General features: G+C 36.7%; 1 protein-coding gene across 17 annotated transcripts in view; it reads left to right on the top strand.

Moving 5' to 3' along the window:
* The window catches only part of ate1 (arginyltransferase 1), a 247,985-nt gene that overhangs the window by 105,702 nt on the left and 127,251 nt on the right, over nucleotides 1–15,032 (top strand). For 16 of the 17 annotated variants that reach the window (XR_012388380.1, NM_001089468.1, XM_073919136.1 and 13 more), the window contains 1 exon segment: nucleotides 14,414–14,446. Coding sequence is in view for 15 of the 17 variants with exons in the window: in NM_001089468.1 (NP_001082937.1) it covers nucleotides 14,414–14,446 (33 nt within the window). In the remaining 2 variants the exon portion in view is untranslated. 17 annotated transcript variants of the gene reach the window in all.

Genomic DNA, 15,032 nt, shown 5'->3' with positions numbered 1-15,032 from the left:
TTACTTACTTGATTTACTTCACTTACATTACTTTATTTACTTACATACTTTTCTTTACTCATTTCACTTACTTTACGTACTTTACTTCATTTTACGTATGTACTTAATTTTCTTCACTTACTTTCCTTCACTTTACTCACTTTACGTACTTCACTTACCTACCTTTCTTCTCTTGCATACTTTACTCTTTACTTTACTTACTTTACTCACTTTGCTTACTTTACTCATTTCACCTTACTTTACGTACTTACTTGATTTACTTCTTACTTTACTTACTCACTTCACATCACTTACTTGCTTTACTTGCTTTACTTTCTTTACTTGCGTAATTTTCTTTACTTACTTCTTACTTTACGTGCTTAATTTACTTCACTTTAATTATAATACTTTCTTTACTTACTTGCATACTTTACTTTTACCTTTACTTGACTTTTATTTTTAATTTTACCTTATTTTACTTACTTAATTTTTTTATTAAGTAACGTATTTGCACACTTGCTTACTTTCCTTGCTCACTTATTTGCTCACATTACTTGTTTGTTTGTTTATTTTATTTTATCTTTGAATTTCTAAATTAGTTGCATTATTAACGTTGACAAAAAAAGTGATATTAAAAACAATATATAATCATTATAAAGAATCATTTCTGAAATAAATGGTGTTTTAATAAAATAGTTCATGTCGTGTGATAGTAAAACTATAGTTTTTTGGTCTTTAAATTGAGGGGAAAAAGTCTACTGATTTTTATTTATTAAATTTTTTATTTTTATTTTTATTTATTTTTTTACAATACCTGTTTTGATGCACTGGCTGCGTTGCACTTACATTATAGTGAATCTGATAGAACTAAACGTAAAAATGAAAAAACTGAAGAATATCCTGTGTTGAGGAGCAAAATCTGAGGCTAGGGATTTATATCAATTCCTCACATTGCATGAACATTGCACGTCAAAGCAGTATCTTGAGTTTAGTAACATGTGCGCAGTGGTAGACATGTATGAAGTTGTATTCATCAGTAAGGTCCTATAATGTTTCATTACAGAGGCAGGTAGAAACCATTTTTAAGCTTGTAATGTTGTGTCAATATTAGTTTTTTTGTCTGTGTAGTATATAGTGTTTTTATAAAAAACGTGTGTAACCAATAATTCAGCTGTGTTTTGGTAGAGAGTGAATTAGGACTGGGTGGATCTGTTGAAATGTAAGTGGGTTTCTACCGTGTGTTATTTCAGTCTTAGTCTGGGCCGGGCCACATGCACACACACCTCTGTGAAACACAGCCATAACTTAATTAGGTGTCAGAAAAGAAGCAACATTCGCAGGCTAGGAATCTTGTAGAGTATTTTTACAACATCGTCAGGAGGACAAAGGCCAAGAGAAACCGAATTCTTTCTATATAAAGAGTGATTGAAAAAAGCATTAGTTGTTATAACAATACAGACCTGCACTGAACAAACACATACAGCTCATAAATACGGTTGTTACTGATTTACTTTATATTGAAATATGAAAAGAGAGACAAGATGCTATGATATATTGAATGATTTATTAAAAAAATTAAGCTTTTGAAAGATTATAATTTTTTTGCTGCAACTTATTATCAGATTTATTTATAATTGCCTTTGATTTGTCAATTGTAAAGTTTGTTTTTAAATGACTCCACTTTTTTATATATTATATGGAAACATAATTTATAGATTTATTTTTATCTTGGATGTTCTACCATCATTCCTCATATAGAAACTTTTTTAAAATAGATATTACAAGGCAGCATTTTTACCACAAATATACTTTAATATTCTCCAAAAAATGTTAATCAAGTTTCCTTTATGTGATTCAAGGCTGTTTTTCTTTTATTTACACTTTTAAAAACATTAAAGGACCTCAAAATCTTCCCTGATGTTTAAATTTAAATGTAAAGTTTAATTAAGTGACTTTTGTTGACATTTTTGCAGTTTGAAACAATATATTGTTTAAGAAATAAATATACGAACATCAATTAATTAAATAACAAAGAAGCTTTTTACTGATTTTTGTACTGTAACTTGACTGACCCAGACAATAACATAAATTCAAGCTACTAAAAATCACTTTTTTTTTTCATAATGCAATTCATTCAACACATTATAAAATATGAGGAACTGTTTGTATAGGTATATATTTATAATTAGTTCTCTGCAGCTAGCTCTCTGCAACTCTCACATGGTCGCCCACTGAAGCTAAGCGGGGCTGCACCTGGTCAGTACCTGGATGGGAGACCAAATGGGAAAACTAGGTTTCTCTTGGAAGTGGTGTTGGTAAGGACAGTAGGAGATGCTCAACCTGCGGTCTGTGTGGGTCCTAATACCCCAGTATAGTGAAGTGGACTACTTCTGAGTTAGTGCCGTGCATCGAATCAGATGTTAAACCGAGGTCCCGAGGTCTCTCTGTGATCGTTAAAAATCCCAGGATGTCCTTTGAGGAAAAAGTAGGGGTTTAACCCCGGCATCCTGGCCAAATTTGCCCACTAGCCCTCTGTCCATCATGGCCTCCTAACCATCCCCATACCATAATGGGCTTCATCACTCTGTCTCCTCTCCACCAATCAGCTAGTGTGCAGTCTAGCTGCAATATGGCTGCCGTTGCGTCATCCAGGTGGATGCTGCACACTGGTGGTGGATGAGGAGATTCCCCCCAATGTGTAAAGCACTTTGAGTGTCTAGAAAAGCGCTATATAAATGTAAGGAATTATTATTATGTACACATACACACATGTTTGCATTTATTTTTTATTTATTTAATTTTACAGTGAGGAATTGGGATTAATAATATTGACCTTATTCGTTTCATCTATTGGAGCCTAATTATCTAAGTTGAGACTATAGACCCTTTCACACATACAGACCTTTCCGGAAAATTACCGGCAATTTTCCGGAAAGGTTGTATGTGTGAACAGGTCCTTTTTGAAAATACCGGTAAATTCATTCTGGCTATTTTCCGGAAGGAGAAGTTGTAACATTACCGGCAATTTGCCGGAATGCTGCGCTGTGTGAATGCAGAAGGAAGATTGCCGTAATAAGCGCGTGCACGTCTAGAACGTGCTGACGTGAGACGTCTGCTTTAGCCAATCACAACAGTCAGGCGCATTTACGTCTGCGCGGTTTGTGAGAATAAAAGCCTTTGAATATTTTTCCAGACGCATTTAGCTGCTAGAAGTTAGTCAGATCACGTTTATATGTTCTTCTTAATGCCAACTGTGTAAATAATCATCGATGAGATGCTTATGATAAGCCGTTGCTTGTTTACCTTCAAGCTTTGCGCGTGCCTGTGAAACAGCCTGTGAGCGCCTGCACACGCACATATTATGAACATCTCGACATGCGAAAGTGATCCTGCGAAAGTTGTTCACAATATTGATCATCCACAGAGTTTGTAATTTAGTCAAATGTTTACAAATACAAGCGCAGCCGTTTAAAGCTCATTTGTGGTGAATGATGTCAGAATTTACCGGTATTTTGGAATGGATGTGTGAATGCTCTTTTCCGGAAAATTTCCGTAACGTCCTCGCCTGTGTGAACAGCGCTTTTTTCAATATACCGGTAAAGTCGTTCCGGAAATTTTCCAGATATTTACCGGTATCACTGTGTGAAAGGGGCTTTTGGCTCTCATTCCCTTTCAATGATTTTTAGCCAATTGTATTAACGGTGAAAATTTTATATTAAAATTTACATATTGTCATAAACACACTCTGTTTGTAGTACAAGTAGTTTGACCAAATGCCATTTATAATTCGTAGTCATTTCTAATCAAGTGAATCAGAGCTCATAAAACAATCACAGAAAAAAGCTTACCTCCACATTCCAGAATAAGGTGAATTGCCACCGCAGCTATGTTTCCATCCGAAGATGCGAATGAAATATCTGCGCAAAACTGTGGCATAAAAGATGTACGAATAAAGCAGCGTTTCCATCCAACGAGTCAAAGAGAACAAAATCGTCACTTCCTGATTAACTGGTGCCAAATATTAACAGTAAAAATGGAATTTGCTGTGGTAGGAGAAGCTGCGTCAATCTTTTCTCCATTTAATAAATCACTTGCGTCTCAGAAGACAATGCAGATAGCGATGAACCAAATCAAATCACTTTTATTGTCATTTCATCAGCAGCACGTGTGCTATGATGAGTGAAAAGCTTCGGTGCTGCTTTGTTTTCTTTTTGGGAGTCTGTTTTTGATTCATTTTCAGCAATTACATATATTAATATTGATCCTTCTCCGTTGATTGGCCTGTTTGAAGTTCTTCCCCCTGGCTGTGAGTTACCATTTTATTTTTCTGAATTAATAGCTTTTCTGTCATTATTAGCTAGGCGGTGCATTTTGTTGCAGTGGAAGTCTCCTTAACCCCCATCCTATACTCAGTGGATTAAAGATGCCTTATTTTTTTTAATTAGAAAAAATTAAACATAGTCTTCGAGGTTCAGTGGTCAAATTTTCTAATAATTGGTTGCATTTTTGGAACATGTCAAATCTCTGAGACTTGAGGCAATTACTGTGGAGTAAATGGTTGCCAATCTTGCATTTTTGTTTTGATCTGTGCCTTCCAGTTGAGTATTAGTGTTGCTGATATAGCACAAACATACAACTTTTTCTTGACATAAAACCACAAGTTTTAAGAACGTGCCACCCCCCAGCCTATTTAGTTTAATCCATTTTCCCTTTTCTCTCGCTTTTTAATTTTTAATTTTATTTATTTATTTATTTTTTATTTATTTTTTTAGTATTGTTTATTATACTTAATACACCATGCTGTCAACCTCGACGTCTGGTACCGACCTGTTTATATGCTCAATTTGAAAAATTTATGCACATCATATAGTGTTTATGCATGTCATATACTGTGTGTCGCACAATATGAGGGTTCATTCATTCATTAACTTGTCGGCTTAGTCCCTTTATTAATCCGGGGTCGCCACAGCAGAATGAACCGCCAACTTATCCAGCAACTTATTACGCAGCGGATGCCCTTCCAGCTGCAACCCATCTCTGGGAAACATCCACACACATTCATACACACACTCATACACTACGGACAATTTAGCCTACCCAATTCATCTGTACCACATGCCTTTGGACTGTGGGGGAAACCGGAGCAAACCCACGCGAAGAGAACATGCAAACTCCACACAGAAATGCCAACTGAGCCGAGGTTCGAACCAGCGACCTTCTTGCTGTGAGACAACAGCACTACCTACTGCGCCACTGCCTCGCCCTTATGAGGGTTATAGTGTGGTTTATTTTTATTCTTTTAATCAATTTTGTACTGTTATATTTATATATTATATTTTTATATATATATTTTTTTTCTTTTTGTAATGTTATTGTCTCTTTTTACTTTTGTTTGTTAACTGTCATAAAAATCTAATAAATAAATCTTATATATATATAAAAAAGCTTCGGTGCTGGCTTCAGACAGTACAAAATACAGACAGTGCAAAATACAACGACAATGTAAAATTGACAGTGATATGTACAATGAATAGGTGTCCACGATTTCGAATTCGATCGAAATTTATGCTCAATTTCGATTATCGAATCAAAAAATAGAATCGTCGATGCTGCCACGCCCCCATGTCGCGTCAGCTTGGCTTGCCAAGCGGGAAAAAACAGGCTTGTTGAAGTGCTTGTTAAACTGCAGAAGCAGGAGACCCGTCGACAGAGCTTAAACCCTCTCCTCTTTCAATGAAGTTGCCGGTGTGTAAGCATTTTGGATTTCCAGTGAGTTATGTTGACAACGTTCGTGTCGTCGACAAAAAAAACCCCACAGTTTTGCAAGCACTGCTATGTACGTATTACATACGGTTCCTCCGATAGACAACACCGACATCGCGATCCTTCGCCCGCCCCCGTTGCAAATCCGCTCGGGAAAAGTACACACTCAGGCCCTGTTTACACTGTCTTTGTTTTTAAATGGCATTTTTGAACGACAACGATTTGACATCCACAGTGGCGTGTAGCATTTCTGAGCAGCCCTCCTTCCTCTCTACTTCTGACTACGCAAATCACGTGACCACACAGCCTACTGGTTTGTACATTCACACACATTTTTTCATCATCACATGATCTCTTATAACAAAATCACATGACTTATTTAAATGCACATACTGGAATGTGCTCAGTAAAAGTGTTTCCATCGTAGTTTATTTGCATCATTTCTTATCGATAAAAAGTTTATCCTACTTAGTTATGCTCATCAATTTTTTATGTGCATTTTCAAAATTGATGTGCATCTTGGCGCTTAAATCAGTTTTTATGCATGTCCAAACTGCACATAAAAATATGATGATGGAAACACAGTGTTGTATTGATGAAATAATATATCAGATGTCTTGAAGTAAACTCTATCACCTCATTACTACCACGGTCTTGTGTTTGCATTGTGTTGACTGCATTTCTAGTCTCGTTTCTGGCTTTAATCACTCACTCTCTGTTAGGACAGCGAGTCCGTAGACAGACGTTGACGGTGAACAGGATATGGACTCTCTTGACATGCTTAGTAACCTGAGAGAGGCCTTTGTCCCCCTTAGGCCTGGAAACTGGCCCGGCTCTGCCAACAGCAAATGAAGAAATCCTTCTGCTCGTAAAATGCGGGAATTAATAAATAATAAAAAGTCGCCAGAGTCGACAATCTCCCGCCAGATTCTTTCCTGGTGCCATAACAGAGCTCTATTTATAGCACGGAAAGCTCTGTGTGTGTTTGCATTGAAGGGGACCTATTATGCAAAGATCGCTTTTAGAAGGGGTTTAAACACAGTTGTGTGGCAACAGTGAGTGAATATAAGCAGCCTCTAATATGGCTGTGCAATTAATCGAAAATCCGATTTCGATTTTGCCTTCTAACAATTATGAAAAACCATTAATCTAGATAAACGATTATTACATCATTTACCGCCCCCTTTCCAATTGTACACGTGTTGCTCTTAAAAGCGCAAAAGCTTTGCCGCACACACACAGAACAGAAGCATGCAGTCAGTTCGGTCTCACTCACATCTAAAGTCATCTTAACGTGAGCGCTTTATGCCGAGTTCAGACTGCATGATTTTCAAAGTAGTCGTGTCACATATGTTTTCACACTGCTTGACTATCTGGGCTAGCGTTTCGTCGCTGCTTTGTTTACACTGCAAGATGGATCGGTGACAGGGACTTTCACATTGCATGACTTCACTATAGGAAGAATCGCAGACAACTTCGTCCAAACTACGTCTCACAACCAAAAACATGTAGTATATCTTTTGTTATTAACTACATAATGAGAAAGAAGCCTTTAATGGGGTAGAACATGTACATGTTTGCTCACCTGGGTTTAAAGGGAATGAGCCATTTCTCCTCAACGTTGATAATAAACTAATTTCTTTCTGTGTGAAACGTCAAACAGATGCAGTTGCTCCTTAGTCCTAGTTTTTCCACTAGTTTTTCCTCCATTTCGTGGGTCCAAATAAACCGAAAAAGAGCGCTTTTAACTTCTCCCCCAGCCTCCCGCTGTCCTGCAGCAGGGATACGCACACACACACACGCACACACACACACACACACACACACACATACACACACACACACACACACACACACACACAAGTGAAAGCTGCTCTCTCATTGGCTGTAGGCGATGGCTGATGTTATTTTTTTAGTCAAAACTCAATTCACACGGCATGATTTGAATCGCCGACAGCTCCAGATATTTAGCATGCCAAATATCTCACAGGCATCGGCGACTCATCGGCGATTCTCTCAGATCGTGTCTTTGATAGTTCACACTGTGTGATTGTCACTCAATTTTTTCAAATAATGTTTAACATATTCAGGAATTTTTTTTACAGAATTTCCTATAATGTTATTTTTTTTCTTATTTGCTTTATTTCGGCTGGAACAAGGGCAGTTTACATTTTTTTAAAACCATTTTAAAGTCAATATTAATAGCCCCATAAGCAATATTTGTTTTTGATTGTCTCCAGAACAAACCACTGTTATATAATGACTTGCATAATTAACCTAGTTAAGTCTTTAAATGTCACTTTGAGCTGAATACTAGTATCTCAAAAAATATCTAGTAAACATTATGTGCTGTCATCATGGCAAAGATAAAATAAATCAGTTATTAGTAATGATGAGGTATTAAAACTATTGTGTTTGGAAATGTGTTGAAAAAATCTTCATCTTCTCTCCGTTAAACAGAAATTTGGGAAAAATATGCAAGAGGGCTAATAATTCTGATTATACTCCAGAAATGAATAAGGTAAATGAGGTATGGTGTTACTTTATTACATGTCTGAGAGATGTAGGTTGATCTAAACAGTAGACTTCATGGTCTGTTAAGGGCTGTTCCCTTGACGTTCACTACGTTCTGCCTAATTTCAAAGTAGTAGAGCTCCAAATTCCCGCTGAGACATTTCACTTCCTACTTTTGGTCAGAGTTCGCCTTTTTTGCTTTCACGAAAAGCCATTTTGGAGCTTTTCAGAACAACAGATTTGAATAGGGACTACAGAGAGAATGAAGCCGGTGAAAGAGGCTTGTGTTTTAACATTTGTCCTGTGGGTAATTGATAAATAACAGTTTTTTCTTTCAACATCGAGATGTTCTGGGGAACTGAAAAATAAGCCAGGATCTTTTTCCACCAGGATTTGATTGAGTTGTGAAAAGTGTCTCTAATTTGATTGATGAGAGGAGAGGTTGAGAAATAAGAGGGCTTTGTGATATCACTACATTTATGGGTCAGAAATGGATGGAGCAAGTTGTTTTTTCACCCTTTACCTTTTTTGCTTTTATTGTTTTATTCTTGTTTCTCGTTTGTATTCTTTTGCAGTATTTTATTTATTTATTTATTTAAATATTTATTTATCTGTTTATTTTATTTGTTTATTTTATTTATTTTTATTAATTAATTATTTTTTTTATTTTATTTGTTTATTTTTATTTTTTGTTTTATTTATTTACTTATTTTATATATTTTATTTATTGTGTTTATTTGTGTTGTTTTATTTATTTATTTATTTTGTTTTTATTTTTATTTATTTATTTGTTTATTTATTTTATTTATTTACTTGTTTTGTTAAAATATTTATTTATTTTATTAATTTTTTTCAGTTTTGGTTATTTTATTACTTTAAATTTTTTCTTACTTAAAAAAATTATTACTAAAATGTTTCTTTTTCCTTGTCTGTTTTTCTTTTCTTTGTCTTTTCAGATAAAAAAATATTATTCGCTTGTTTGTAATATCTGTTATTTTCTTCTTTTTCTTTTATTCTCTTATTTGAAATTTCCATTTGTATTTTTTATTTACATTTTTTAAGTTTTCTTGTTCTGTTTCTTTTATTTCCTTAAGTTTTTTTTATAATTAATTAATTTCCTTTATTCTTTTCCTCCTTTTTTGTTTATTTCTTAATTATGTTTTTTATTGTTGTTTAGCAAATTAATTTTTTAAAAACTTTTTTTCAGATTGTAATTTGCCCTATACATACATATGTTTAATTCACAACATCATCAAACTGAAATATAAAACATATACATTTAATAACATATATAACTTCAGCTACCCCCAACCCAATCCCCTGTGATCTCTTTAAAATGGGGTTTCCAGAAAAGAAATGCTAACATGTTAGAAATAATGTACAGCAATCAAGAATACAGGGTGGCACAGTGGTTTGGTGGTAAGCACTGTTGCCTCACAGCAAGAAGGTCATTGGTTTGAGTCCCGGCTGGGTCAGCTGGCATTTCTGTGTGGAGTTTGCTCTCCCTGTGTTGGTGTGGGTTTTCTCCGGGTGCTCCGGTTTCCCCCACAGTCCAAACACATGCACTTTAGGTAAATCTAATAAAATAAATTGACCTTAGTGTATGAGTGTGAGTGTGTGAATGAGTATGGGTGATTCCCAGTACTGGGTTGCAGATGGAAGGGCATCCGCTGCGTAAAACATATGCTGGTGGTTAATTCTGCTTTGGCGACCCCTGAAATAGAGACTAAGCCAAAGAAAATGAATGAATGAATGAATGAATGAATCATGATCATTGTTTTGTGCAATAAACATGCAGATATTGTCAGTATAGCTTAAGTCCAGATATTTAATGTACACATTATACCAAGCTCAGTCGAACTGTGCATGATTCCAGCATTATAATGTCCTAAATTTGTATTAATTTGCCATATATTTTTCTAAGTTCTCTTTTTTTTTTCATTTTGGCTCTTTTTTTTTTCTATCCTTGTCTACATTTAGCATTGTATGTGCATGCGTGCATCTTCATCTTGTCCACACTTAAGTCAGCAGCACTCGATCCGGCTCTTCTCTGCCAGGCTCCAGGAGATCAGTATAAAGACTAATGGAAATCTGCACGGCTGCGTTGCCCTCTCTCATAGAGTTCTTAGGACCCCCCTGTTGAGTATCTGGCAACACAGGAGAGACTCTGTGCCAGGTTTTACCCCCCGAGCGACTCCCCGCACCCCGCTCTCATATCCATCTTTCCCAGTCCCCCTTTCCCAACACTACGCTTCTTTTACACAACCGCCTGGAGAGGTAAACACTTTGAGTCGCATTGCAAAATAGCCAACTGGTGATTTAAGTCGTACAGTTTTGAGTGTATATAACACAGAAACATTCTCTGAGAATTGTTTGTGTTCCAAAACTTTTAACGAAACCAAACCATCATAAACTGTTTGGGCAATGGTCGTATTTTGAGAGCCACTCTTGATTTCCCAACCCACATTCGCTTTTATTTTGTAAACATCGCAGATGCAGAAATCACCATATGGAGTTTGTAACTACTGACTAATTCTCTCCGAGTCTTTCGCTGTCCAATAAGGAGCTGCTCACTGTTGTTTTGTAGCATTTTAAACCACAGGAGCCTGGGTTTGCCAGATTACAACCAGACTTAAATATGTGTGTGTGCGCCTTGTATTCCTTTCAGAAACAAATGTCCCCACAAGTATAGCAAGACCAGTAAATTTTTTCCTTCTGGGAAAATTTCTACACAGCAATAAAAAGTTTTTATAGTTAGTTTGTTTGTCTTGTTTGTAGTTTAAATATCTAAAAAGAAAAATCTGAAATCTAAACAAGCGAAAAATATAGTCTTGTTTTAAGAAATATTATGCCAATTTTTTTTTCTAAATTTATTCTTCCTAAATTAAGCCAGGTAATCTGCCAAAGGAATAAGCTAAATAATCTTGTTTTTCGTTTTGACATGAGATTAAATGAGCTTATTTAGGTGTAGAGCAGTTTTCAGAAGATATATACTTGGAGACAGGGCAAAAGGTCTTCCAATGATCTGAACTAGTTTGTGGATTTCTTTCCAGTATGTTTTAATCATGTCACTATCCCAGAATACATGCGTCACAGTACCAACATTGGATTTGCACTTAAATTGAGAAAAATTAGGAAATATCTAGCAGCACGAGTGGTCTTTAATGAACCTAAAAGAGCACATGTCACTCCGCTACTCATCCGTTTGCACTGGCTGCCAGTTGCTGCTTGTGTCAAATTCAAAGCTCTGATGTTTGCTTACAAAGCGACTTCTGGCTTTGCTCCTTCTTATCTGCTCTCACTTCTGCAGATCTATGTGCCCTCCAGAAACTTGCGTTCTGTGAATGAACGTCGCCTCTTGGTTCCATCCCAAAGAGGGAAGAAATCTCTTTCCCGAACTCTTCGCGTTCAATCTGCCCAGTTGGTGGATGAACTCCCTAACTGCATCAGAACAGCAGAGTCACTCGCTGTCTTCAAGAAACGACTAAAAACTCAACTATTTAGTCTCCACTTTGACTCTGGTTCGTCCGCTAACTGTATTACAAAAAAACAAAAAAAACTTACATGACTAATGTTTTGCTTCTTACACTTTACACACCTGAAACTTGCCTACAGCACTTATTCATTGTTTCTCTTATAGTTGTGTAAATTGCTTCCTTGTCCTCATTTGTAAGTCGTTTTGGATAAAAGCGACTGCTAAATGACTAAATGTAAATGTAAATGATCTCATTGAAAATTAATTTTATAAGATTTATTCTTGTGCAGCAGCAAAGCAGCTTGGGAAACATTTTTAATACTGATTAATGATTTTAGATGTTTCAAAATTGATTCGCTTTATGTTTCTCTGTGCATGGATTTCATTTGTGATTGTGTGTATATGTGTGCGTGTGTTTTTGTGTTGTATTGACCCTCAGTTTGATTTCATCACAATACTGCAATAAGAGTTATTTTAGTCTTGTTTGTGCACTAAACATAGAAACGCTCTACCAATAATTCAGCTGTCAGTCATCGCTTAACAAATAAAGCTCATGACGCATTAGCAAGAAGCTATTTAAATCCTTCTTGAATAAACATCTTGCTTTTTCTCTTTCTCCACAATGCAAGCCAGTTACTGCCGTCTCGCTTCAGCCAAAACTAACTAATAAGCAAACAGCTATTCATTTTGAAATTGAGTAAACAAAATTAAATGTCTTGCATCACCATGATTACCAACATTACCGTTGTGTGTGTTGCTAAAGGGCCAAGTTTATATAAACTCTCTTAAATAAAGCAGAATTAAAAACAGTTAAAAGATGAATTAAAGATTTAAAGCATTGTTCTGTTTGTTTGGGCAGTGAGACCAGCCTGATGTTGTTAGCCGACATGCTACATTATGCTCACATTGACTGCAGAAAAGTGCACTATTTGAATCTATAGTTAAGCCAAGTCTGGCGTATAGTATTAAAATGCAGATGTTAGTTAGAGCTGTGGTGAACAAACTTTCAATCTGCATCGCTATTGAAAAACTAGCCTAGAGTGCCATCTGCTGTTAGAAACTAGCCTAGAGCACCATCTGCTGTTTATACCTAGAGCTTTATCTGCTGTTAAAAACTAACCTACAGCGCCATCTGCTGTTACAAACTAGCCTAGAGCTCTGTCTGCTGTTCAAACTAGCCTAGAGCGCCATCTGCTGTTTAAAAACTAGGCTATAGCACCATCTGCTGTTTATACCTAGAGCTTCATCTGCTGTTAAACTAGCCTAGAGCGCTATCTGCTGTTAAAACTAGCCTAGAGTGCTATCTGCTGTTAAAACTAGCCTAGAGCGCCATCTGGTGTTAAAACTAGCCTAGAGCACCGTCTTCTGTTTAAAAACTAGGCTATAGCACCATCTGCTGTTTATACCTAGAGCTTCATCTGCTGTTAAAACTAGCCAAGAGCGCTATCTGCTGTTAAAACTAGCCTAGAGTGCTATCTGCTGTTAAAACTAGCCTAGAGCGCCATCTGGTGTTAAAACTAGCCTAGAGTGCTATCTGCTGTTAAAACTAGCCTAGAGCGCCATCTGCTGTTTAAAAACTAGGCTATAGCACCATCTGCTGTTTATACCTAGAACTTCATCTGCTGTTAAACTAACCTAGAGCGCTATCTGCTGTTAAAACTAGCCTAGAGCGCCATTTGCTGTTAAAACTAGCCTAGAGCACCATCTGCTGTTTATACCTAGAGCTTCATCCGCTTTTAAAAACTAGCATAGAGTGCTGTCTGCTGTTTAAACTAGCCTAGAGCACCGTCTGCTGTTTAAACTAGCCTAGAGCGCCATCTGCTGTTTAAACTAGCCTAGACCACCATCTGCTGTTTAAACTAGCCTAATGCACCGTCTGCTGTTTAAACTAGCCTAGAGTGCCGTCTGCTGTTTAAACTAGCCTAGACCACCATCTGCTGTTTAAACTAGCCTAATGCACCGTCTGCTGTTTAAACTAGCCTAGAGCGCAGTCTGCTGTTTAAACTAGCCTAGAGCGCCATCTGCTGTTTAAACTAACCTAAAGCACCGTTTGCTTTAAACTAGCCTAGAGCGCTGTCTGCTGTTTAAACTAGCCTAGAGCGCCATCTGCTGTTTAAACTAGCCTAGAGCGCTGTCTACTGTTTAAACTAGCCTAGAGCGCCGTCTGCTGTTTAAACTAGCCTAGAGCACCATCTGTTGTTTAAAACTAACCTAGAGCACCATCTGTTGTTTAAAACTAACCTAGAGCACCATCTGCTGTTCAAACTAGCCTAGAGTGATGTTTGCTGTTTAAAAACTTGCCTAGAGCACCATCTGCTGTTTAAAACTAGCCTAGAGTGCTGTCTGCTGTTAAAAAGCTTGCCTAGAAGGCCGTTTGCTGGTAAAATGAGCCTAGAGCGCTATCTTTTGGTGAAAACCAGCCTAGAGCGCCATCTGCTGTTAAAAAACAAAGTTTCCACACAAAAAATCAGCAATACCGATTTTTTTTTAAGAGTGCCAATTTGTCTATAAATTTCTCATATTTAGGAGGGATTTATTATTATTATTTAAATAAAATGACACCAAAGGCCATGTCAATTGTGCTCAGCTGTGTGCATATCTTGTGTGTATTACCTTGTAGTTTTTTTATACACTGTATGTGGATGAATTTAAAGTAACACTTCTACTTCTTTTCCTTCACAGTTTAAGAGGTTCCTCTGTGACTCTCCTTTAGAGGTAAGTCTTTCATAATTCATATGTGCAATTAGATTCGCCTCTCTTTCTGAAGCCAATCCAGAGAACGTCCCTTTGAAATTGCACAGGGACAGTTTAGTCTCAAAGCAGATGATTTAATCACATTCATCAGCAGCTCCACTCTGTTCATAATCACACATTTCTTCTGGTGCCTATGCTGAAATCGTAATTCTGTTGAAGAACTTCTTTCGGCAATAATAAAGTTAGCTGAAAATAACTTTACACTGAAACACTGAAACAAATGGCATTTTCTCTTGATTTTGGAAGGAAATGTGACTCATATTCTTGACAGTCTTTTTATTTCCCACTCAATTATATAAAAGCTCTGGTGGTTTTACCACATACAAGTGAAAATGTTCATTTTGTGCTGTAATGTAGAGCTGCAGTGAGAAAAACAACATGTGGAAACGGCTCTCATGGCTAGCAAATTGTTGGGTTGTTTGTTTTTTAGGAATCAATGGAAAAAGTTCAATGTGTTGTACAGACCAACCACATTTCAGTGCCACACACACACACACATACGCACACACCTACGCACACACACACGCGCACACACACACATACGCAC

Source organism: Danio rerio, chromosome 13 (assembly GCF_049306965.1).
Source record: "Danio rerio strain Tuebingen ecotype United States chromosome 13, GRCz12tu, whole genome shotgun sequence".
Lineage (NCBI taxonomy): Eukaryota > Metazoa > Chordata > Actinopteri > Cypriniformes > Danionidae > Danio > Danio rerio.
Note: the sequence above shows the minus strand (reverse complement) of the source record. Positions and strands in the feature narration are given on the sequence as shown.